Source organism: Drosophila navojoa, chromosome 3, assembly GCF_054131105.1.
Source record: "Drosophila navojoa isolate 15081-1374.11 chromosome 3, UAZ_NAV_1.0, whole genome shotgun sequence".
In the NCBI taxonomy this organism is placed as follows: domain Eukaryota; kingdom Metazoa; phylum Arthropoda; class Insecta; order Diptera; family Drosophilidae; genus Drosophila; species Drosophila navojoa.
In genome coordinates, this window is record NC_142891.1 from 4,222,288 (window position 1) to 4,248,438 (window position 26,151).

General features: G+C 37.1%; 3 protein-coding genes across 5 annotated transcripts in view; all 3 read right to left on the reverse strand.

The window, feature by feature from the left end:
* The window catches only part of hoe1 (OCA2 melanosomal transmembrane protein hoepel1), a 29,612-nt gene extending 17,964 nt beyond the window's left edge, over positions 1–11,648 (reverse strand). For 2 of the 3 annotated variants that reach the window (XM_030382891.2, XM_089258526.1), the window contains exon 1: positions 5,084–5,369. Coding sequence is in view for 1 of the 3 variants with exons in the window: in XM_089258525.1 (XP_089114651.1) it covers positions 11,184–11,391 (208 nt within the window). In the remaining 2 variants the exon portion in view is untranslated. Of the gene's footprint in view, positions 1–5,083; positions 5,370–11,183 lie in introns of those variants that run through there. The other variant, XM_089258525.1, reaches the window with a different exon arrangement.
* A 1,050-nt stretch (positions 11,649–12,698) lies between these two features.
* On the reverse strand, positions 12,699–17,947 carry hoe2 (hoepel2). The gene is made up of 6 exons (XM_089257718.1): positions 17,185–17,947; positions 15,987–16,385; positions 15,764–15,933; positions 14,951–15,682; positions 14,175–14,501; positions 12,699–13,583 (listed from the first exon to the last, which is right to left on the reverse strand). Exons 1-6 carry the CDS (start codon positions 17,438–17,440, stop codon positions 12,909–12,911), a joined length of 2,559 nt encoding a protein of 852 aa, XP_089113844.1. The 5' UTR covers positions 17,441–17,947; the 3' UTR covers positions 12,699–12,908.
* Positions 17,948–23,799: 5,852 nt separating this feature from the next.
* LOC149091625 (uncharacterized) lies at positions 23,800–24,622 on the reverse strand. Its single transcript, XM_089256768.1, has 4 exons — positions 24,506–24,622; positions 24,389–24,428; positions 24,236–24,300; positions 23,800–24,184 (listed from the first exon to the last, which is right to left on the reverse strand). Exons 1-4 carry the CDS (start codon positions 24,566–24,568, stop codon positions 23,906–23,908), a joined length of 447 nt encoding a protein of 148 aa, XP_089112894.1. The 5' UTR covers positions 24,569–24,622; the 3' UTR covers positions 23,800–23,905.
* Between the last annotated feature and the right edge of the window lie 1,529 nt (positions 24,623–26,151).

Genomic DNA, 26,151 nt, shown 5'->3' on the forward strand with positions numbered 1-26,151 from the left:
CTAGACACATCATGCACATACACACACATACTCTTGTAAAACTAAACGCCCGCACACACACACACACCCACACACTCAAATATGGGCAGCTGTCTTGGTGTAAGCACGTCTCAGTTGATCTGAAAGTTTTTATTAAAGCAGCACATCCACCTAAGCTCTATTAGACTAGCCAACAAATGTTTGTTTTACGATAGTTTACGTATTAAATAATAGATAATAATATATAGTTATGCATTTAATAATTTAACCACTTACTATTATTTATCTATCGTCCATCTATCAATCTATTCATTTATTCAGGTATACTTCTATACATCGTACTATCCATTCATATCAAAATTTATCCATATCTCTTCATTTATCCATTTATCTCTCAATTTCAATATTATCAATCTCTTCGTCCATCCATTCGTGCATCTATATATCTATCCGTGTATTCATTTATCATTTATAAATATATCTTTCCATTTTTATCTCTCTTTCCATTCGCCCATCTAATTATTTGTTACTTCCTTATAACCTATCCATCTATTCATCGATCATCTATCTTTTTAACCTTCTATCTATCCATCTAACCCTCTATCTATCTATTTATTTTCCCAACTGTTCATCCATTCATTTCACCAGCAGTGCTATGCCAAGATAAATCTTTCCAACTGTGCATTTATTCATCTAGATATACATCTATTCATCTATCTATCTACCTATCCACTTATTCCATCTATTCAGCTTTCCATGTATTCATCTATACACATGCTGCATCTATCCTCGTTGCCCTTCATCTATTTAATCACCTATCCACATATATTCTCTATAATAATGTGATTTCATATTTTCATATTTTCCCAAGGCTGCACCCTGTTGACTAGTGTTACGAACAGTGCGAGTAGATAATTGTATTGGGTCTTGTGGTCGGTCACGTAGCGTCCCGGCTTTGGCTGGTGTTTGGTACTCAATTTGTGTAATGCGTATTAATTTTCAGTTGATTATGTTGTTTGCCAAAAACTAATCCTGATGCAGTCGTGCACCATCGACTAATCGATTAATCGATTAATTAGCTGCCGGCCGGGCCAGAAATAAATGAAGTAATTAAAAATGTGGCCTGGCTGCTGCTGCTGCTGCTGGCTGCTGGAATTTGCCAAAGGGGTTGCTCAACAAATTATGCAAAATAACTGACTGAGTGCACACACAAGCACACACACACACACAGAGAAACACCCATACACCCATACACACCTTTACGCACACTCATATACACCTGGGATTAGGTGCTGTGCCTGCTTGGACCGTGATAGGGATATTAAATGGGCTTCCGGTTGGACGCTCTGGCAAGCGAATGACCCAATGACCCATACCCATGAAATATAAATGTGTGTATGTGTGTATGCGCGTATCATATGCAAATTAACTTTTCCTGAATTCCTTTCATATTAATTATGTAGCAGCTTTAATGACTTTGCGATTTGGAAAAAAGTTTCGACATTTACCCAAAAAAAAAAAAGAGAGATGTTTGCACAAAACGTGAGCCGCAAAAATAAGAAAAATGTTTTATTTGCTGTGTTCTGAAGTTTTAATACCCTCACTCTAGGTTCTTCCCAGGGAAACTTGTTTGCATTTGATTGAAAATTTGAATTTTAAGGAAGTTCTAAGAATAATGTAGATATTTTTCATTAGAATATAAATACACGTATTTCATTTTCGGTTTTGAATATTCAAATATTTTTGCTCGTTTAATTATTCTGCATTAATAATTTATTCTGAAGGTATTTGGCATATAATTAAGGGGTTAAGGTAGAACAGTCCTTAGATAATAGAAGCTATCCAGTCGCTTTAATTTGAAAGAAAATTGTATATCAAAAAGCAAATTTTCTGCCTCATTTGTGAACAACATTAAGACAGCAGGGCTAGCTGAGTTTTGTTTACCCTTATCAAATCAACTGTTACTGCTGATTAAGAATAGATTTAAATTTTCAGAAAAACCCCTTGCCATAAGTAGGGTACAAAAAGGCAACAAATTTAGACATTTGTTGTAACCGCTTGGCGCTTTTGGCAATCAGTTAAAAATTTATGAAATTCCAAATGTACGCAAAAAAAAAAGGAAAAAGTCTGTAAAGTATTCTCAGAGCAGCGACGCGAAAAGTTTTCGTGTTGTTTTCGTGCAAAGTTGGAAAAACAAAATGAAAATGAAATGAAAACGAAATAAAAGTAGGTGTTTTGTCAGCAAGTCCAATAACAAGAAACGCACAGACAAACGCACACACACACACACATGCACACAGAGACAGACAAGTAAGACATAAGCCCACGCACAACAAACAACAAGTTGGTGTTATGTTGAGCAAACATTGCTGACTGTGAGATACCCTGGGCCTTAAGTAGAAGGAAGGGAGACCAGAGATAGAGAAAAGAGAGAGAGAGAGAGAGAGAGTGGCTGAAAAAGGTTAAGGGAGAAAGAAAGGGAATGTGAGAAAAGAACCATAAAGAGTTAAGGCGAGAGTATGAGAGCTAGAGAAGCGATATGAGGCAGCGAGGAGGATAGCAAGAGAGAGGAAAGAGGACTGAAACAGATGAGGGAAACAGAGCTAGGAAACCAGAGAGTGAGATAAAAGAGCGAAAGCAAGTGAGAGAGAGAGAGACCGCAGAGAGTGATGACAGAAAGGCAGAGAGAGAGAGAGAGAGAGAGAGAGAGAGAGAGAGAGAGAGAGGGAGTTAGTGAGAAAGAGAGACACAGAGAGAGCAGCAAAGAGAGATGACGGATTGATGACAGATTGCCAACAGTGAGCAAGTGAGTGAGAGTAAGAGAAAAAGTGCGAACCAAAGAGAGAGACATGGTAGGGAATTGAAAGTACAGAGATAAGAGGGTAAAGAAAGTGAGAGAGACAGAGACAGAGAGAGAGAGAGAGAGTCAGAGCTGATGGTCTGGAAAGTCAAAATGATATGCGACTTAACAAATTATATATATTTATTATATTCATTTTATTAAATAAACTTTTCTACTACATTTTTAATTAATTTTCGTTTTTTTTTTTTTTTATAATTAATATCAAATTATATTTCTTGTTTTTTTTTTCTCTATAATCTATTCACTCTGCTTTTTCTTAAAGTGTAACTTCAGAGAATTTATATTTTATGTAAAAGCCCAAAAATTCGTTTTGTCTATTTAATACTCTTACCCAAAAAGTTTTGTGGAAACTTTATTGAAATTGCATGTGCTATAATAGGTTTATGCTAAGTCATAGTGGATGTATTTCATTTTGTGTGTGTGTGTGTGTGAGTGGGGGCAACAGTGTGTGTATGTGTGTGGAAATTTTTGTGTAGCCTACTTTCAGGTTCAGCCGGCTATACGAAATGTGCCTCTATTTGGCTGTCTACTTTTGTCATTTCTTAATGATTCTATCTGTTTGGATGTATTACTTATTTGCGTGGCCAAATGTAACAGTATATGTATATACATATACATATATACACACATACATACATAGTTGTACATACAGTTAATTATTGAGGTGTGTCTCGGTCAATCGAATATATGATTAATATGATTAATATTTATGTGAGATTCTGTCACACTTTGGCCTCTGATAAATTTCCAATGAGGTTAATTGAATGCTGAAGAATTTTTCGGCTTCGGGTTTCCTTTTTTTTTGTCTCTTTTTCGTGTACTTTTGGGCAGGTGCACTGCAGGTGCGATGGTCTTTTTTATTTCACAAGCTTCAAGGATATAGGTGAAGGATAAGAATAACAGTAAATTGGATAGATTATTTGCTGTTAAGCCAGACAGCTTATATATGAAACGAGTTGAACAAATGATAAGAGCTCATTGGCTACGACTGGCAGATACCCTGCCTTAAACAGAATTGTAAACATCATTTTAATTAAAACTAAGACAAGAAAACCTTAACAATATTTTAGATGGGTCCCATATCATATATAATTTCATGGTATGTAGTGTATACCAAATGTTAAACTAATTTATATGATTTGTTGAGTCTATACTAATTGGCAGTCATTGGCTTAGCAACCGTTTTTTTTAGCACTTGTTTTATGATATATGAAATATTTATTGAAATGCGATGATTCGAATTTATTTTAAGTCGATTAAGTAACTTATGTGTCATCAATTGAGTGCTATGAGTAGTCTGGTAAGCAGTAGTAAAGATATATTTATTTATGTATGCATATATAAAAATATATATATATATATATATATAACTTTTACTGCTAATTTCACTTTGTATACTCTTTATAACGAATATGCAAATACATACATATATATTCCTGGGTGATACTGGGCTTCATAAATTTATGTATGAGAATCTATGAGCTGAACTATAGATATAAGAACTATACAGATATTATAACAAATAACGTCATTTGTAAACGCAAATCTATGTGAAATAAAAATTAAGCAAATATGTAATTCATTTATAAAATATAAATTTCATATAACACGATACTATAAATTTATTATCGTCTAAGTATAATTGACTGGGTCGATTACATTTTATCAGCAACGTGCACATAAATTATAAGTATGTATCAAAACACGTTTTAAAATTTGCATATGTAAATTACACTTCTTTTTTTTTGCATTAAAAGACTGTAAAAATCTGCATTGTTATTATATACCTCTCGGCACACTCTGCAGGTATATAAGCTTTTAATTATATATACATGCATACAAAAAAAAAAAAAAAACGAAACCGCCCATCCAACCATCTCAGAGGCTTATATATCTATAACCGGTCCGGTATATTATTTGGAATTCTATTTAATTGCATGACTTCATAAAGCAATCCATTAATTATTACTCTGTATGAACTTCTCCCAAGTTGAGGTACAAAGAATTGTATATAATTGCGATATACTGCTATATACTAAAATATCAGCTTGACTCTTTTGCACTGACAACCTCAATCTCTTGATCCCAGCTAAGGGAGCTAACTCTGCTTAGTCTTGGTATTCTTAGGCAATTCATGTAGCGTGCAGTGCCCAGGTTATAGTACTATAAAATATAGAATAAGCCGGCAGCTTATCAAAAATCAGATACCTGTCCCAAGAGGCAAGCAACTATTTTACGCACTTTACAACACTTTTGGCTGTTCACCAAATTACTTTTTATTGTTTCAATTTATTTTATTCGGAAAGTTTTTTAATTGTTTGTCGCTTCTGTATGTTTGCTTCTCTTTTGACTTTTTAATTAAGCATTTATTTTGTGTTCAGCTATTCTTTTTTTTTTCTCTATTTTTCTTCTTTGTCGCAACTCGCAAACCCGTAAAACGAAAACCGAAAACCGACGCAGAGAGCGACACACAGAGCACGGGAGCGGCACGTCCGTTTCAGCCAAAAGTTGGGCACTGAATAAATCTCGGATGCTACGCGCTGTTCCGTAGTCTGCCCCTTCTTGCTCAATAGAACGCTTCAAGTCTGCCTACGCAGCTGTTTTGCCTCTCTGATTGATTGAAAGACGCATTGAAAGCTAGTTTGTTTGAGTTGAATCAAGCATTAGAGCTTTCAATTGCCGCTTTCAATGCAAGCTGTTGAATGTTCTCGATGCGCTCTCTATTTCCAGTCAGCTCTCTCTCTCTCTTTCTCTCTCTATCTCTGACATGTGACCTTATCTCTTGCCCCTTTGTCTCTCTCTCCGTGCTCGACTTGAACTTGAACGCCTTGGAGGACTCTTCCTAACCCTCTCTTTATCCATTTGCCTATTTAATAGCCCTAGCTTTGGCCATTGAACTGTGAATAATGTTTTGGATTCAAACACTTTGATTTTTATTTAAAATTCATATTCATATTCATATATTCATATTCAAAATATAAGCCTTATTGATCTTAATAATCGTTTGTTTCTTATATTGATACTCATTGATATTATAGTATTCATTCATATTCAGATATACCTTCAATATTCATATTATATTCATATTTATATTCATATCCATATTCATATTCATATTCATATTCATATTCATATTCATATTCATATTCATATTCATATTCATATTCATATTCATATTCATATTCATATTCATATTCATATTCATATTCATATTCATATTCATATTCATATTCATATTCATATTCATATTCATATTCATATTCATATTCATATTCATATTCATATTCATATTCATATTCATATTCATATTCATATTCATATTCATATTCATATTCATATTCATAATTCTTCTGGATTTCTAAGAATAGAGTTTTTGGATAAGTCTCTATGAGTTTATCAATTGACAAAACAATTTTTCAAAATTTATAAACAAATTATGAACACGCTCTTTCTATTTTTTATGAAGCTACAAAAGCTTAGCATTTTTTTTTTTTTTTTTGCCTAATTTATAGCAATAAAAGTTAAGTTCCAGTTATTAAAGGTATTTTAATCATTTTATTTTTATAACTTTCCAGTATATATATATATATACTTTGTTGTTTATTTATTTTTGTTTATTTATAAATAGAAAGCTGAAAATGGCCTTAGAATCAAACGAGCGTCAATATATTTGACGAACCAACCAATTAATTTTTAAAAAGATTTGATTTATGACGCTATCGTAAGATCATATACGTAAGAGGGCCTATATGTCGAGGGAGTCATCAGTGACTTGACTGCGATGAGTATCCCATGAACTATGAAATATATGTGAATATTTCATATAACTTTAAATTATTTGAATTAATGTTCAGATATGAACAGATTAAGGACAATGAGTGGAAAATGATAGAAAACTAATATACTCATTTAACTAAACGAAAGAGTATGTTGTAATGAATACATTATATACACATGTATATATAAATTTATATACATAATAGCAAATTGATACAAATACTTTTTCGTTAGTCACGTGTCTCCAAGGTTTCAAGTCCCCTATTCAGTCACATGTCACATCGCCCATCAATGGGAAGCATAAGAAAATCAACCTAACTACGTAGAAAATTCGCAATATCCAACCAAAATATTCTCAAATTGACAACGAAATATATTCTCGCATTTATTTATAGACTGACAAAACGCACAAAAGATGAAGCAAAAGCAGAAGCAGAAGCTGAGCCCGAGGCAAAAGCGAAAGCTCAAGCCTTAAATCTCGAATGCTCTAATTCTCTGCACTGACAAAAGATAAATTTGTACAAATTTACATCATAGTGTGCGTGTGTGTGTGCTGAGTTTTCTTGCGCTTGTCTAAATTCTCTCGATTTCTTCGCATTTGCAACTCAATTCAGCTCAAGTGTTATTGAATAGAAAAAAAGGCGCAAAAAATCAGTGACAATGAAGTGAACATAGATTTATATAGATATGACCACACAAACACACACATACATACATGTATATACATACATATATAGGTGATACATATGTAGCTAGAGCTGGGAGGTCTTAGAGTAGGCAGAGTCTATCCCTGGCATCCCTGGCGTATGCGTATTATAATAACTACGATAACATCACATTATTGTGCTATACATATACCCAATAATTTAAAATCTTTTTAAAGGGGTATGCGCAACTAACAGTGATATGAAATAATATGTTTTATAAGAAATATTTTGCAGCTGTGATTTATACAGGGTATTTCAGATATATTAAATATCAAATACAAAAGGAACCTCAAAAAATATAAAAAGAACATTTAAAATAAAATACTTCCGTATAATGGGACAGTAAATAATATGATTTAATTTCAATGTGAATTTTATCGATTTGTGATTTTCTAGGATATCACTAGGTCGTGTCTTTAAGGGTATCTTGCTCTCACATTGGTTGCGTTGCTCGAGCCACGCGCTGCTTTGCACTTAAACCACATTCAATTGAAATTTACGCTCCTTTATTTTGCAACTTTCACCCCGCCCACAATCATTTAATGAAGATGAAAGGCGCAATAGGTGAACAGTCACTGTGAACAGGCGCTCTCACTGTGACCGAGTGTCTCGAATGTGACATGTGATACGCCAAATGGGTGCAGCTGTTGCATACCTGACTTTGAGTGTTTTCTGCTATTGAAAAGTACTAGAAAATGCATTTAGCAACAGGTAGCCGAACGAGCAGAGAACATGGATTAGAATGGGTTTCAAAAACACTTTTTGCCTGCATAATTGACTTTTCTGTGTATGGCAAAGCGATTTACTTAAATGCTTTCAAAGTTCGTCTGGTGCTAATTAAAAGTTGTTAATTAGAGTCTAGACTAATTAGAATTTAGACTTTTCAAGTTGGGGATTGAGGTAAAGTGTGAAAAACTTCATATTAGAACCAGAATAGTGAGCATTAACCTTAAATTCCCTAAAGGGTTTCAACTTTTGAAGTGTTTGCTTGTATAGAAATCTGTTGTTGTCATTTAAGTGTGCTTCTACAAGATGCCAATTAGAGAGAGCCTTTATCCACACGTTTGCCCAATTTACATTGATGAGAGCCATGTAAACGCAGACCTATATGTTGTATATGCCAACTTAGTTCAACCTGTTTTAATCGCTTCCCAAACACAAAAAGACTGGAACTTGCACGGAAGTCGACACACACACACAGACGGACACACACATGGATAGACATGTTCATACATCTGTATTGTAATCCAACACCTATTCACACCTGGTCGGGCTGGCAAACAATTCGTTTCACAGAAAATTCTTGGCGGAAAACCCACAATGCACAACCGGAAAAGGGCGCTGAAACAGAAACTGTGTTAGCCGTGTTTCCGCACACACATGTGGTCAGTGTGGGTGTGCCACACCCACTGCCAGCCACGCCTACTAGCCTCGCTACCAGCCCTAATGGCACTTGGTACATCATATCAGGCCACCTTGCTTTCGACGTGTTTTCTTACCTTTTGTTTGGTTCTATTAAAAATTGATCACGTGGTAATTGCTTTTGCCACTTTTCTATACCTTCCTAGTCTTGCTCTCTCTCGCTCTCTCTGGGTCCCCCTTTCTCACTCTATGCGTCTGTTTCCCTGCCTCTCACTCTTGTCGTCTTTAATAGTCTGCTAGACAACTTTGCTACCATGAAATAGATAGTCTCTGCCACTGCCAAGGCTAACAGTTCTGACCTACAAATTGAATAAAGAAAAGCCTTCTGTTTATTTCTTGGAATCTAATGACATTCAGGCAGCTTAAATAGATTCTAAGCAATTTAGTTTAATGTATTATTAATGAGAAAAAAAAAAAGATTTTTGTTTGAATCAATAATCGATTTAGTCAGGGGCTATATTTATGAGCCTCTATGAAATTATTTAACGGTGAATTTGCGGCGCTGAGTCATATGCTATGTTAAGCATATATAGCAACTGATTGATATGACATATACATATACATATGCATGTACATATCTGGTTTGTTCCTGGTTTTTGTATCTATAGGATCATTTTACGCTTGTTAATAAATTGATTGAATGACTGTACATAGCTAAATATATAAATTAATTGATTAAAATTGATGTCTGAATAATTGATTGAATGATTGATAGAAGGATTGATCGACTGATACACATATTCTAAGAACTACTAGGTATATTGATGAGTAGATTACTTAGTTTTTTTTATTTACAATAAAAATAAATGAATATTAGAAAAACCTCGCCCAAAATTATCCATAATATCAAATCTTTATTCCATTCCATATTATATAATACTTAGGCTGAAATATTTTTTTACGTCTCTTCTTTAAGCTTAGCTTTATTTAGACAGCTTTATTATCTTCTTCAATTAGATCTAGCTGTGAGTTTTCGTCGCTGGCGGAACTTTTAATTGAAATCGGACTATAGATAACGCACTCTTATGCCTAAATTGGCATTTATGTGGCTCAAGAGTCGACATTTAAATTGCCAGCGGCATAAATGCTATGAATATATGAGCTATATATTTATAGGTCTATTAATTTTCATGAGTGGGCAGCGAAAAAAAAAAAAAGAAAAACAAAAAACAACACGAATCTACGATTTATGTTTACGAATATTCCCCGGCAGTAATATATTTCACTTAAAATAACTCAGATGCATTCAGATGTTAAGCACGTCTCTCAAAAGTCTACTTTTTAGGTAGCTGCACTCATTAACTGTTCTCTGAAATAAAACTGTGAATAATAAACAGCCCGTCATCAATCACAATTCGAATCGCTATTGACACTAATTGTATATTGTTATTATTTATATATTTTTGTTAAAGCTTAAAGTTTGACTTTTTTTTAATATTTGGAATATTGTGCTCAACAATTGGTTTTTTAATTTTATTCATTTATTAATATTTATATTTTTAATGCTTTACAAATATATTTACTATTTAAAATTGTTGTATTATTTTATTTAATTTCTTATATATATATTTTTTTTGTATTCTTGTAAAACATAAATAATTTATTTTCAATGTTTTTTTATATATTCAGCTTTTTTTATTTATATATATTTTTTTTTAAGGTTTCGTTCAAGTTTTCATATGTGCGAAATTTGTTTAGTTTTTTATTATTTAATTGATTTTGATGTATTTTATGCTTTTCTATCTAAAATTTGTTTGTTTTAGTTTAATTTTTTTGCTTGAGTACGAATATTATGCACGCTTATTTTTTTTATAAACTTATTTAATGTCTTTTTTAATAAATGAATTATTTTGATTTATTAATTTATTCTGTTGTGTGATAAAACTTCTATGGATACTTTTTATATATTTTTTTCACCCTGTGCAGGAAAAGGAACCGATATAGATCCAATCTGCTTTCTTTTATATACATGCTTCTCATCATACTCTAGCTATCTATCTATCTATCTATTTGATTGCTGTCCATAAAAAGACAGATAAAGCCATTTGGGTCATATTTTTCACAATTTGCTGGGCAGAATAAATAAAAACTCTTGTTGTCGACCAAAAATGTCACTTGAGTTGGGAAAACTAAGCCAAATGAATAATTTGCCGATTTGTTGAAATAGTCTTCAAGCGGAAAAAATTTGATTTCCAAGAAAAGCAGCACTAGGGTCCTGAAGAGAGCGCGCAAAACATTGTAAAAGGGGCTCGAAGCACGAATGCCCAATAAAAAGTACTTAAGACCAAATCAACAGACGGGGAAACGTTCCCAATGCCATTAGGGCCAATTAAATGCTCGAGTTGCTTAATTGAAAAACTTTCTGTCAGACAAATAAAAGTGCGGCCGCACGCGGCGTATACTTGATTTGGATAAAGGACCTGCAACTTACCGACTGCGACTGCGACTGCGATGCTTGGCATTGAAGTGCAGCCAGCGTACGAGATCCTGGAGCTTGGTATAGCGATCCGCATCCTCATCGGGATCGTTGTCATCGTCCTCGCCATTGGCCGCCGCAGTTTCCAGGGGCTGCAGGTGGAAGGGATCATACGAATGATCTGTTATTGAGAAGGTGGGCTTCGAATACGTATAGGACGACGACATTTTCGCTTGGCTCGGAAGAATCTATTTTATAATTATTTTATATAATATACGATTCAGGTATGCCCCTCTGCGTCTCTCCCGCTCTTCACTTGTGCCGCACTTTGTTTGTCTAGCATTTTCCAAGCATTTTTGTTTTCTTATTGAATTTTCCGAATTTTCATCACGTTTTGGCTAATTAAAATGCGTTGGCACCACTCGGTTCGCCTTTTGGCTGACATCGAACCGCGGGCGAGCTCTGCGTTGCGTCCACTGAAAATTGATTCGATGGAAAATAACTGAAAAGTGACATTTGTTGTGGCGAATCATGGAAAGCGGAACCAATGTTTCGCTTTTGTTTTTCTTCTCCGTTGCTTTGCCTCAGTTCGCTCAGTTTGCCGTTCGCTAATCTGTGCCCTTATTTGCTTTCACTTGACAGCCAAATTGATTGTTTTCCCATTTTCCCAGACGTAACAAATTGCCTACGCGTTCGAGAATTTCACGAACAGCTTGAGAGTCTTATGCAAAGTGCCCTCCATGGTCACATTAATTGTAATAAATATGTCAACAGTGAGTAGATCTCAATTCAAATGTATTCTGAGCCTGCGCTTCAGAACACTTTGCTGTAATTCCCAATAGGTTTTAGCTACGAGCTCCATTTAGAGCTTATCACAGTCTAGATACTAAGTAAGAATGGAAATATTAATAATTGACTTTCAATTATAGGGCTGTTTATATTCGAAGGACCTTCCTGGCAACCTCAAGGCTCAAAGTTCAAAGTTGAGAGCCTTGAAGATGAGAGATATCATATATAATAAATAATGTTAACAAGCCTTGAACTAATTGATTTAGGGATTATCGATAACATAGGGAAACTTGTCTTTTTCTTTGTTTACAAAGGAAAGACATAGGTTCGTCAAACATGGTTGACCTTCTAGGATTGTAAGATATTCGAATATGGATCGTCGAATATGGATATTCCTATATCTCTTTTGCATATAAAAATATTTATCTTGATTGAGCAACTGACTATTTTGATTGATGGTTGATTGATTGAATGATTGATTGAATGATTGATTGAATGATTGAGGGATTGATTGACAGATTATTTGATGTTTAGCTGAGCTCCAAAGTCGGTCAAATATGTATGTCTTATAAATAGTTTACTATACTACTGACTAATTGCAGTACTGATTAAGTGATCAACAATTCTTAAGCTAAACATCTGATATACACAATACAATATATGGACATATTCCCTATTGAATGAAGTTTATTTAATTTAAGAAAAAACTTTTTTTCACTCTGATAAGAGGAATGGAATTAAAAGCTTGTTTCATAATTGATGTGAAAGGAATTTTATTTTTGAGAAAACACTAGAAGAAAATCTAGATGGAATAACATACATATATTTAGTATTTAATTTAGAGTTGTATATTAAATATATAACGAATCAAGCAAAGAACACTTAAATAAATAGTTAAAAAAATTTGAAATATTCAATTATTATTTGATTTATATATGATTTTGTCGTATTGCAATTAATTCCACTCGAAGACGCTGTGGGCGAGCAGCAGATAGATGGTCATCAGGACTATCTGGCAGAGCATCAGGGGCAGCATGGTCTTCAGATACCGCGTGAAGGAGAGCTTGTAGCCATGCTGTTCGGCAATGCCGGCGGCAATGACGTTCGCCGAGGCGCCGTAGAGGCTGCCGTTGCCGCCGAGGGAGGCGCCCAGGGTGAGGGCCCAGACGAGGGGCTGCAGTGGGAGGCCGAGCGATTGCTTGGCCACCAGAGAGGTGACCAGTTTGACCATCATCGCCGCCACGGGTATGCTGTCCAGGATGGACGAGGCCAGCGCTGTGGTCCACAATATCACGAATATGGCCATCGTGAGGCGATGCTCCATACTCACGGCGAGAATCACGTGCTCCGTGAACTCGGCAATGCTGACCAACAGCCCGAGCCGCTCCACGCACTCCATCATCACGAACATGGCGCCGAAGAAGAGCAGCGTTGTCCACTCGATGCGGTGTATCAGATGCTCCATATCCTCGCGATTCACCATGATCAGCAGCAGGATCACACCCAGCAGCGCCACCCAGCCGAGGGGCAAGGTGCGCCAACGGGGCACCGACTGTACCAGGAAGCAGACGATGACGAAGATCAGGACACCGGTCGACAGCAGCAGTAGCTTCTTGTTCTTGATGGGGTACTGTAAGGAGTGTAGAATGATTGATTGGCTGCTTGATTGATCTGATCTGTATGATAAATGACTGATCAATCTGTCTATAAACTATTATTAGAAGCGATCTATGAATAACATAAAATTGATTGACTGATTGACTGATCTGATCTGGTATATGACAAATGATTGATTGATTATAATAAATAGTGAATAAATATTTCTTGTGTGAAAAATTCATTGATTGATTGATTGATTGACGCTTTCCGCAATGATTAAATAGTTAGAGCAAGAAAGTGGAAATTTTCCCTGCTTTTGACCTAATGCTAGATATAGCATAGGGCAGCATAAGTTCATAAATAGATAAGATTTACTTATTAAACTTGCTGATTGGCTGACTGAATGATTGATGATCTATATAGAGACTTCGTGATCATAAATATGAGACTTTCTTCACTCAACTATAGTGCTTTTATATAGGGCTCCTTGAAATATGGAGTGATTGATAGGATTATTATAAATCTACTTGATTGATTGCTTGATTATGTATGCCGATACCAACTGGTAGGCACACAGAAAAGTCTAAATTTGACAACATAATATGAATTATATATCTCATACCTTTTGCTTCAACTCGTCGAGCGTGCTGGCATAGATCTCGGTAGAGCCAACACCCCGCTCCTTGCGTCGCAATGTGCGCTTCAGCTGCTTAACCTTGCCCTGCAGAGTGCCACGCACCAGCTGCGCGTCCTTTGAGCAGGCTCCAATCGCATTCAAAGCACGTTGCCACACCTTAATCTCACGTCGCAGCTCGCCCAGCTCCTTGGGCTCGTTGAGCCGCAGCTCATCCATATTGCGATAGTAGATGCGTAAGTAGACGCAGCTCTGCAGCAAGGCCAAGATTACGCCGGGCATCATATGGGCCATGAATGTCAAAAAGTTGATGTCCTGCAATATGAGTTTGAGAGGAAAAGTTTTAGGAAATACTATTGGACATATTCATTTTGAAATTGGTCTACACATTGTTCTGATTATCTTGTTTCTACCCATACTTAATGATCTCTAAATTAAATTATCTATTTATCATAGGTCTAGCAATAGGCCTATCCACATATGATTCTATATATCTATCAGTCTGTTGATGTATCTATCTGTCAATATATATTTATTATCTTGTCTGTATTCAGATGTCTAACTATTGGTCTATTAGTATCTACCTATCCACTACAAATAACTATCTATCTATCTATCAATAAAACTATGCTTCTATCTATTGATCAGTCTATCGATCTCTACGGTCCCTACCATATCGACGACCTCTACGATCTCTATTATATCTATGATCTCTCTCCTTCTACGTTTATAAAATTAGAAATCAAATCAAGTATTCGACTCACATTCTCGATGATAAAGCGGTTCGTGCCCACGATGATGCTGATGGGATCGCCGATGGGTGACAGAGCTCCGCCGATGTTCGCGTGGACAATGATGCCCATGACGACGGGTATGGGATCCAGTTGCATGACCTCGCACAGACGTATTGCAACTGGTGTGAGCAGCAGCACGGTGGTCATGTTGTCCAGCAAGCTGGACACCAGACAAGTGATCACGCAGAGGCTATAGATCATCGGCCAGATCTTGCCGCCCGAAACCTCAAAGCAAACGACGGCCAGATAGTCGAAGACACCCGTCTCGGTGAGTATGAGAATGAGCAGCATCATGCAGAAGAGTAGGGTGAGCAGTTCCATGTCCATCCACTGCTTGATCTCCTCCATATTGGGGCGATCTTGAAAGGCAGCCAAGGCCGTCACTGAGAGCACTGAACAGATGATGGCCACAAACGGACGATCGAGTTGCTCCGAGATGAGCAGGCCGTAGAAGAGCAGCAGTATGAGTCCCGCTAGAATGCTCCCAGTGCGATTGTTCACAATCAACGGATTATAGCTGAGATCCACAGCCAAATCCTGTTGAGCATTGCTGTAGATGCGCAAACGCATGCGACTTTCCCGATGGGCGAGCAGCTCACCCAACTCGGGGGTTATGTGAAAGGTGTGATTGCGATGCACAGCGGGCGACCTGAAAAGCTCATCATCCGGCACCAAAGGCAGCTGCCAGGGTGATAAGACATCCTATGAAGGCAGAGAGAGAGAGAGAGAGAGAGAGGAGAATTAACTTGATGGCGGAGTATTTGATCTATTCTTCAGCTCTACCATATAGTCCCGACTCCCATTGTGGGACAATTGCGGCTGCACAAACAGATAGCTGCGACTATCCGTCTCGTTCTCCTCCAGCTCAGTCTGCAACTGTTTGAAGGACTGCTCGAAGGCGCCCTCCAGCCTCAGGTAGAAGTCGCCCATGGGCTTCTGCTCCAGCTGAAAAACTAAGCGGAAGATTAGAGTGCAGAGAGATGTGGGAATCGTGCGTGTGCCCTACATTTGCCAATCTCCCCTTTGGGCACCTGCACAATCTTCTCGAGCAGCTGCTTCTCGCCCACGCTGATCAGGACGCCGGCTGCCACGACCCAGATGACGAGCAGGCAGCATCTCTTCAAGCGTTTATCCCGCTGCTGTTGCTCCTTGGAGCGCTTCGATTTGTGATGCAGACGCCGAGCCACGGCCTTGGCGCTGCCGGGTCCATTTGCGTGCGGCTCGTGATCCGAGTGAATCGTGGTCGCCTCATCGTCTGTGCTCTTGTCGCCGTCATAGTTCGGCTTCATTTTGATGTCCAGAAAATCGGAGCCCGCATAGCTAGATTTACGGTCGTCTGGCTCCTCCACATCCAGCTCGACCTCCACATCGTGCTCCTCCGCCTCGCTGTCGGCGACCATGGAGCCTGTTCACATATGCCAACCAAATGAAACACATTTATTACCACCGAGACTCAATTGCCTGTCAAGGGCTTTTCATCTGCCTGCCAAGTATTTGTCAAGTGCTTGTCAAGTGCTTGTCAAATGCTATTCAATCTATCGGGTCTGACATTATTTAATAATCGATAGGACTCAAGATAAATGTTTTGACTGCTTTTAGGTTAATTTATCCCACTCAAAAGACTAAAAATTAAGGGATCTGCTGCTCGACTAGCAGATGCCCTTTAAATTAAATTTCTTTTATTCTTTTATACATACTCTTGGGATTAGAGTGAAAATTTTAATATATCAGCAGCTTATTAATATTGTATGGTAAATATATGAGTTTGCTCGACTCGAAGATACCCTTTAATATACACAAAACAAAATAAGTTTTAAGATGATGATCGTGGAATAATCTATGATTTTTGTTAAATTGAAAAGAGAGTAAAAATGACAATTGATAAAGTCTGCTCGACTTATAGATACCCTAATCATTCGTTTCTGTTATAGAAATCAACTTTTTTGAATTGACTTTTAAATTCAGCATGCTATTCATGGTAAATTGGAATAATAATAATATAATATAAATGGAATTTCAATGGGTACGGGGTATTGCATAGTCGTGTGCAATGAACTTAAAAGAAATTCCAGTGTATTCTTTAAGCTAATCTTCAACAGCATGCGCTCTTATACATATATACTTCAGCATACACTTTCAGTACCCCTGTACATGTGTATACCCTGTAACTGCGCTTGCTGCTCTATTGGGTCTGCTCGACTCACCGTGAACGCGCTTGTTTTCCATTTGAAAGCTCGCCATGCTCGGATCATGTCGAATCTCCGCTGGCAATGCCCGCCACACCTGCAACGTTTGCTCAGTTAGATGGGGCGAGGACTGAGTCGTGGTCAGGAATGGAGGCGGAACCGGAACCGGAACCTGTAGATCCAATTGCGTTTTACTGCGATGCTGCAGCTCGATGCCGTGCGAGGGGCTGCGTGGACTTGGACTAAGTCGTCGCAGCGTGCCGAGCAGGCCCATGATGCGAATACACTACACGCTGTTCTACTGCGCTGTTATACTGTTCTACTGCGCCGTTATACCGTTGCACACACCTTTCCGTTGGGCAGCTGGGAACCGTACACATGCTGTCAGGCCACGGCTCGGGTTGCGACTGAATCGTCAGTTGAGACGTGTCGAAACATTTTTGTGGTTTCGTCTTCCAGCAAACGCTTTCAATATTGAACGAACCACTCTGCCCCACTCTGTCCCACCTGCCGCACTGTTACACTCTGGGCTTGCTTCCAGGATGGAAGCTGGCGCCTGCGCAAGTTTTTTATTTTTTATTTTCTTTTTTTTTATGTTCTCATTTAGCTCATTCACGTTTCCGTGTTTTGGTCGCTGTTCGCTTTTTGTCAACAAGTTTCCTTTTGTTGAGCCACTGAAACCACTGAACCACTTGCCTTATTCACGGCGACGTGTCAACAGCTCACTTAGCTGGCCCCCCACAGTCACAATTAAATAATTCATAATTAATTCACAACTTTTCGGAACTGCGCATACGACATGTGTGACAAATGCAATTTGAAGCTCGACTCTCTGTGACATTTACTGGCAGAGCGAAACGTGCTGCAGCTAGCTAAGGAATTTAATTGCCACGACGTCACTTAATGGGCACAGTAGGCACTCGCAAAGTGAAATAACTCACTAAAGAGTTCATCTCAAAATGAGAAAATAGTTTTTAAATAAATTACATTTGACTAACTATAAATTTGTTAAAATCAAATGAATAAAAATATTATTAAATATTTAGTAATATTTTAAAAAGATATATAATCAAATATTAAAAAATATTTTATAAATAGAAATTTTATGTATGATTTTTTATTTCAAATAATTTTCTTTTAATTATATATTTTTTATATATTAACATTAAAATAGATTTACATATTTATTGAAGAATTTATATTTGTATTCATAAATTCGCTAAGTATTGATTTTAGAATTTTATTCCCACTGTCAGCTGGTGGTGGGCTTCACTAAACCGACTTAGCTAAGACAAGCACATATGCCCTGAGTGGTAAATATTGCTCAGTTCACCATTGTGGAGTTGTGACATGGCTTCTGATGCTTAACTATAGAAATTTATATGTGTGGTGTGTAACTGGGATAATTTCAAATGTAAGGTGTGTGTCTTGGGTTAAATAGTTCAGTGAGTGGGTATTAAAATTTGTTAATAATACATTATATAAAGTTCTCAGCATTAATTCAGAACCTGTATACGTTTAACTAGATAGATATAAGGAATTAATATGTCCAAGTTCAACACTCATTTCTTCTATTAACACGACTCAAAGTCATAGTTAGCAACTGGTTTCAATGAGCTTTAAACCTGGCATGGGCGCCAGAGTCGATTACGAAACATAGACATTAAATGCAGAGGATGTGACACTAATTGCATTGATTTACCAGGCCCTGTAGGCCGAACCGCCAGATGGGCGGACGGATGGACAGACAGACTGGCTGGCATGCAGGCAGACGACAGGCAGGCAAGCAACTCGACGACAGCTGATAAAAGTAGTTCACTCTCTGCGCACCATCTCCCCCTGCTCCTCGCCCCTTTGAGCATCCGTGGAACCTGTTCCGAGTCAACAAACTCCGACAGACTGTTAACTCAAGCACCCATTGTAAACATTTTTCATTTATGCAAAATTATTCGTAATGAGAATTAAGTCGAGCTAGTGCTAGTAGAAGTATTAGAAAACTCTGCAGTGTGTAAGTGCCATCACGTACATAGTTAAGGAGTAAGAGTTTGGGAACTGAAAATTAGGAGTAAACATTTGAATAACCTCTACGGAATTACGTAAATAGGGGCACTCGCCTTTTTGACTAGATATTGAGATTTTACTATGCTTCCTGGTTTCCACCTCTTCAAGAGTATTTCATATTCACCTCAATTCATCTGAATTGGTTCCATTTCTTTTTTTTTAAATAGGTTCTCATAAGCAACTCCGAGCGCCATTCATGTTTTGCTTTCGCTGTCGTATCCATCGTAATACCATCTGGTATATATTTCGGGCTTTACGTACAGTTGTTCTTGCGTTTGTTTGCTGTATTCTCTGGCTCATTTGGATTTTAATTGGGCATTTAATGGGCTTTGGCCTCGGAATGAGTTTCACAGCGATTTCTGCGTGCAAAACAATGTAATTGGCAAGCGAGCAGATGGGCAGGTGGGCGTTGGGGGGAGGGGGGTGAGCAGATGGCGCACGCTGCCTTTTGGCTGTAGTCCTTTTGTCGAGTCCTTGAACCGAAGTCCTTTGGTGGCATAGCAATGTGAATTTCACTTTTCCTGCAGGCAAAACAGGAGCCGTTGCTGCAAGCCGGCGGCATGGCTGAGCTGCCTTTTCGACCAGGATCACCTGTGCATGCACACACACATATGGCACACACACACACATTCACAAATGGCCTTTGGCTTAAAGGACACTAGGGCTTTGCTAGCTGAATGCCCATTTGCAGTTCCCATTAACTAACGCACACACACACACATTCACACGCATATGCAGTCAGTCAACCTCACCGCTCTTAATTAATCAGGTTGCAATCGACTTTGACGTTTGAAAACTTCACTCAATATGCCAATGCCAACAGCCAATGAGAACCGCAGTCCCTTCCCCTTATGCCTCTTCCAACACTTTCCTTTAAGACCTCTCCCCATCTCTGTCTCTCTCACACTTTCTAGTTCTCTAGTTGCCATTTACACACTTGCAGTTCAGTTTTGCTTTCAACTTTTCGTTTCGTTTCGTATCGTTTCTTTTGAGCGCTTTGTCTGGCGATGCCTTTTGACTGCAGTGGGTACTGGTTGGGTTAAGGTTGTTTTCACTTTTTTGATATTTCCAAATTATGCGGGTAAAGTGAGCTGTCATTATTGATTAAAAGTCTCCTTTGTGCTACACTAAAGCTTTTTATTGTGGCGAAAGTTCTTTCGTTTCGCTCGCACCCATATAAGCTCCCTACTGTGATGTCACAACACACAAATTGCTGAATTTTTTTGCCTTATCTGTGTCTCTGCTAAACGCGAGCACAATATTTGTTGCTGTTGCTTTTAATGCCGTTACATATTTTGGTTTCACTGATGCGCTGAACGGGAGGGGTAATTGAATATGTCCATGGCGCGCATGCCATTGGCTGAAATGCTGCTGATCCCGTTAGCTTAAGAGCGACTGATGGTCCCATTGAGAGTAGTGTGAGCGCTAGCGCATTGCGAATGGTGTATGAAGAGCAGAAGCGCTGTTAGTTGAGTGCCTTTGTTGTTGCTTTATAAGTATAAATGCCGGCTGCTCTTAGTTGTTGTTGTATTAGAGAGAATGCCGGCTTAGCGAAGGAGCGCACTTAATGAGTTATTTTTAGTTTGCGTGCGCTCCTTCTTTCGATCAGTCGGGATCTGTGCGCGGGTGTTATGACTCGTAATTAGTTAAGTTTAGCTATCAAAATGTGTTTCAATTGATTATTATATTAAATTTGTTTGTGATACAGGAGCATTTTAAGTGATTAGTGATATATTTTGTTAGTTTCATGGTGTGCAAAATATGTATTGCGTAATTTTTGTCAGCTGGAGTTTTTGTGGTAAGGACGCGAATGAAGGAATGCACATAAAGTGAGAGAGGTGGAGAGTGGCGAACAAATGCGCGTTGTGAGCGGAAAATAATAAGAGAGACACAAATGAGGTAAGCGTGCTGAGATTTTTGTATACCTCTACATAACGCTAATATTGTCTTTAAAAGGTATATTGATTTTCTAATGCATTTCGTTGCTGTACAACAGAATAATTATGAAATTTAAATATTGCAATTTTATTTTTAAAAATATATTAATGTTTTAAAACCTTTCTATAGAACAGAGTTGAAGATATTTGAAAAATTGTAATATAAAACATATTATAAAATTAATTTATAATAAAAAAATAACCGCTAACCGGTATTCTCTTATTATTATTTGTGCCCTTTATATAGAGCAACTCTTTGCCTTTGACTACAATGCAGACTAAAGCAGTTTTTTATATGAAATTTATTTTCGATTTTTCATCGTCAGCATCATCGAGTTTTCCGCCTTTCCTTGCTTTTTTCGCTTTTCAGTCTGGATTCCTTTCATGCGAATTTTTGGCTTTTGTCGAGAGCTCCGACTGCGAGTCGAGCTGTTGCCGTCCATTGTTTACTTCCGCTTCCGGTTCGAGGGCGGCACTCTGGCGCGGCGCGGCATATGCAAATATTTTCAACATGATTGCATTTCTCTATTTTGATTTCTTGCTTTTGCTTTTGTGTATTTGCCCATTAAACGGGGTGTAGTCCACTTCTGCCTTCTGCCTTCAGCCATTCACGACAAAGCAAATTGATTCCAGTTAAAAGCATAATCAGTCAAATAAAATTAAAGATAACGACCCGAATGAAATTCAATTTGCGATTGATTTTACTCAGTTAAAAATGGCTGGTTAAATGCAAATTAAATTGTGGTTTGTGTGGTATGTGGGTGATTGTGTCTGTGTAAACTCGACTCTGCATGTGTGTGTGTGTCTTAGCTTGTTGCTAAAGCTTGGGAAAACTTTTTGAAATAGAAACTACTAGGGACCAGAGAATAACTGAGAACTAAGGATCAGGTTGTTTGTGATAGAGCAACGAATTTTGAAATTTTATCCCATAATGAGCTGCAAATTATGAAAATAAATATTTATATTTTTATAATAATTTAGTTTACAATTTTTATGTTACCTCAAACTGAATTAAATATAAAGAATTTTAAAAATTAATAAAATATATATATATATTTACATATATAAATAACTTATTATAATATTAATTTACATATATGAAATTTGTAAAAAAAATTTGTTTATGCAAATTTTTTGTACATTATAAATAGTTTTTTTATTCAACATTAATAACAACATTTTCTTTTCATTTTTCTGATTTTATATTTGAGTTTGCAGGGTATTTCATTAGTCCAGCCTACCTTGTGTCTCTTCTCTTTGCGCGTTCAACTCGTGCAAGTTTAATAAAATTAATTTGTTTATTTACCAAAATGAGCTTCGCACTTTTTACGCGTTTTTAAGCACATTTCGAGTCCTTTTCCACTCCTGCAGTCACTTGAACTAATTAACTCTAAATATTTACACATGCCGCATGTGACCCGCTTCTCCCTGTTCCTTTCCATTACCCTTTCAACGTTCTCCTGCCACGCCTGTTTTTTTACCCTCTTCTTTACCGAGATTTTACTGCATTTCGCCCTTTTATTTAATTTTCAACTCTTTAGCGATTTTGTGTTCCTGTGTCATGTAAATACAAATTAAAACAAGTCCTTGTTTTCCTTGGTTTCCGTTGAGCTTGCTCGACTGGGAGATGCTCCATAAACTGCTATACTGAGATTATAAATAGAATGAACTAGATTAAACTTTATTGAATTTATATAAAAAGAAATGTCACCTATATTATTCTACATACCATTATCTTAAAAACTTCGTGTCAATACACCCCACGTATACATTGCATTTAAGCACAGGGTATAACAAGCGAGTATGTGTATATATATTGTAAGCAAGTCGTGGAAATTTCGTCCTGTCAGAGGGTTTCCCTCTTTATCTCGACCAACTTTTTAAACCACTTTTTTGTTTCTGTTCGCCTGGGCTAAACTTTTATATTTTTGCTGGGGTTTTTTGTGTGAAAAATTGATATACTAATTTTATAAGCAGCATTTTAAAGAGTTGCGAAGTTTGGTATTATGTCCAGCGTATATGTGAAGGGATTCATATTTGATAAGGTATTGCAGTTAGTTGAATACACTTGAAAGTTTATGAGAGATGAGCACATTTAATATATTAATATTAATATTAATATTAATATTAATATTGGCAAGGCAAAAAATACTACTTCACGATATCGAATGTACCTACTCGAATACTTTTTTGCCATATCGATTTCAAGTGTTGTGTAACACGAGCTGAGATTGTATCTCTTGTCCGGCAGCTTTGGCATTTAAAACAATTAACAGAATTTATTATTAAGTAATTTGCATGTAATTCGCAACACTTTAAGCTCAGCAAATGTTGCACTCTGCCTGTGGCAAAGAGAGTGGCATGGCATGGAGCTTAGTCGAATTATTAACAGCTGGCCAGCTACTGTGCTGCAGCACCGATATAGACAGATAAGCCGTGTAATAGCCATTTTGCAATGCAAATTATTGGCCAGAATGAGTTGGCGCTTATCGCGATGTGAAGCGCGTGAGAGATATGCGGGCCAAAGATCTGACAGCTGCGATAAGCATATCAGAATAGCGTTTAATGTCAACATAGCAACCAATTGTAGGTTGAGAAAAAAAAAAAATAAAAATATAGATATAATGCAGTTATAGATGTTATTCTAGTGTTTTATTTTGACGTAGATTTTTTTAAAAATCTTATAAAAATTTCATGGCCGTTAGATGTTCACAATATAACCATAGGATTTTCATTATAGATTACATATGATTAAGTAGATATGGGGCATGCTTCCTTACGTCCTCCTCAGTTACATACTCTGGCAGCCTTCGATGCTTGAATCGGACAGCAAATATACGCACATTGTCCTGCATTAATGACATTACAACACGTTCTGGCGTTAAACCGCGTTCAAACCCATTGTTGACGCTGAGCTTAACCCTTTGCTTGTATTTCCGCATAGAACTTAGCAGTACCTTTTTAACAACATCTATGTTCTTGTCCGACTCTTTCTCTTTACTCTCTGCCACCAGGTCTGACTGCAGAGAAGAATCAATAACTGGCGCATTGATACAAAAAGGAATACTTACATGCGGACGTTTTGTTGCTTTTGAGTCTGTTCCTGCAATAGGTAATGCCACAGTAGCGGTGGAAGCTGTAAGTATGTGTATACATGCATATATAATAACTAAATGCAAAATTATAAATATAAATTAATGTAAACATCTAAATTTAACACTTACGTTGCATTTTCTCTTCAGAAGAATTCATTCCGTCGTCAAGCTAAATTAATTCACATCCAGTTAATATTGAAAAAAAAAAAAATTAATAGAAAATAAAAGAAAGTAAAAAAAACTTACCGATTTAATTTCCGAATTTTCCTTTTCCATTTTAGCGCAAGACTGATGAATTTTACAAAACATTCAGGTCTATAGCAAGATATTTGACAGCAAACACGTGGACTACTAGATTGCTTGACGCTGAGCAAGCATCACGATTGAAAGATAGTAGGTTATGCAAAGAAGTCAGCTGTTTTAACAGTGTGACGTCATTATTTCAGTTATTTGTCTCAAAACTAGTAGAGTAAATAAAATGAGCTGGGCGGTTAATCTCAGGTTCTACATAGACTCACGAATAGGAAAATATAAAGGTTTTTGGCAATTTTTATACTCTAAGTCTTTGTCTAGGCATTTATTGATCACCCAATCTCTTGACCACTTTTACTTTTGCATCTGTGTCTTTTAACAGTGTTGCGCAACCTACTTTGTCTTTTAACAGTGAGCAACCATAGTTTGCAAATAACTGTTAACCGTTTCGGTTTGTCTGTAAAAGTGTCTTTCCCTTGCAGTTAGCAGAGTGCGGGCTTATGCGTGCGTGTGGATGCATATGTGTGTATGTGTGCATAAAAAAGTGCAGAATCATCACGATTGAGTGTGTCTGTTAGCAGTGCAGAACATTCAGAATATTAGCTGGCAGGGTTCAAGGTATCTGCTAGTCGAGCAATCTCGACTAATCGAGAGCTCCCTTACTTATTATTATTATTATTATTTTTTTTCTAGATTAAAGTGAAATGGAAGAATATTTCCATTATATATAAATTATAGAAAATATATTATAGAAAATATATATTTTATATTCATTTTAGACGATTAACATTTTGAGGATGAACTTCGACAAAATCTAAATGTATTACCTAGACAATTATTTTCATAAATTTTTTTAAAAGTTATACTCAGACGTACATATAATTGCTGTGGTCAAAGTACTTTTATCATCGACTGTATCCTGTAATTCCCTCTAAATACTTTCCTTTAGCTCTGTTACTGCGCTTAGCTTAAGTAACTGCTATCCATAACTCAGTTAATATTACACAATTAACACTTAATAGCATAAATTTTAAAGTTAAGGCATCTGCCACAAAGAGGTCCTCGGCCTGGTGTCCATGTGTTGACGCCGTTAAGTATAAGTGAATGAATGATGGATGCATCATGACCAGACGTTGGCTCTAGCTCCTTTTTGTAAAGTCAAACATCTGCTGCGGCTACTGGAATTGCTGCTGCTTTGGCTCTGTTGTTGGAACGCATCCATCAAAAGCTAACAGTCCCTGCGGAACAATGGATGGCACAAAGGATGCGTTTGGGCCGTTGCTGTTGCCGCCGGCCATAATGAAAGCCAACATTGTCAAAAGGCAGTTGGCCAAAAGCCTTTTGTTGTGATTTATATTGATGGAACGATAAGCGCCAACCTACAAAACCGGACCATGAAGCTACCGAAACATGGGTTATTGAGGCACTTGACTGTAATGAATTGCGGCCTTGGTTGAAGTTTCTGAAGGCTTCTTTGGCCCAGCTGCTTGATGCGACAGGATTAGCCAGCTTTTCCTTGACACAATTTGAATGCCTTTAACTAGAAAATTGAGAGATATAAATATGAATATTTTTAGGCTATAAATATGGAACAGATCTTGATAAAAACACCTAAAAAAAAACAGCAAAAAGATATTAAA

Excerpts from the sequence above, each read along its gene's own strand:
- hoe2 (XM_089257718.1), bottom strand. The coding sequence starts at position 17,440 with ATGGGCCTGCTCGGCACGCTGCGACGACTTAGTCCAAGTCCACGCAGC. Across the intron at positions 15,934-15,986 it reads CAAAGGGGAGATTGGCAAAT|TTTTTCAGCTGGAGCAGAAG; the intron begins GTAGGGCACACG and ends TCTTCCGCTTAG. Across the intron at positions 14,502-14,950 it reads ACCGCTTTATCATCGAGAAT|GACATCAACTTTTTGACATT; the intron begins GTGAGTCGAATA and ends CTCATATTGCAG.
- LOC149091625 (XM_089256768.1), bottom strand. The coding sequence starts at position 24,568 with ATGTTTTGTAAAATTCATCAGTCTTGCGCTAAAATGGAAAAGGAAAAT. Across the intron at positions 24,429-24,505 it reads AAAATTCGGAAATTAAATCG|CTTGACGACGGAATGAATTC; the intron begins GTAAGTTTTTTT and ends GAATTAATTTAG. Across the intron at positions 24,301-24,388 it reads TTCTGAAGAGAAAATGCAAC|CTTCCACCGCTACTGTGGCA; the intron begins GTAAGTGTTAAA and ends ACATACTTACAG.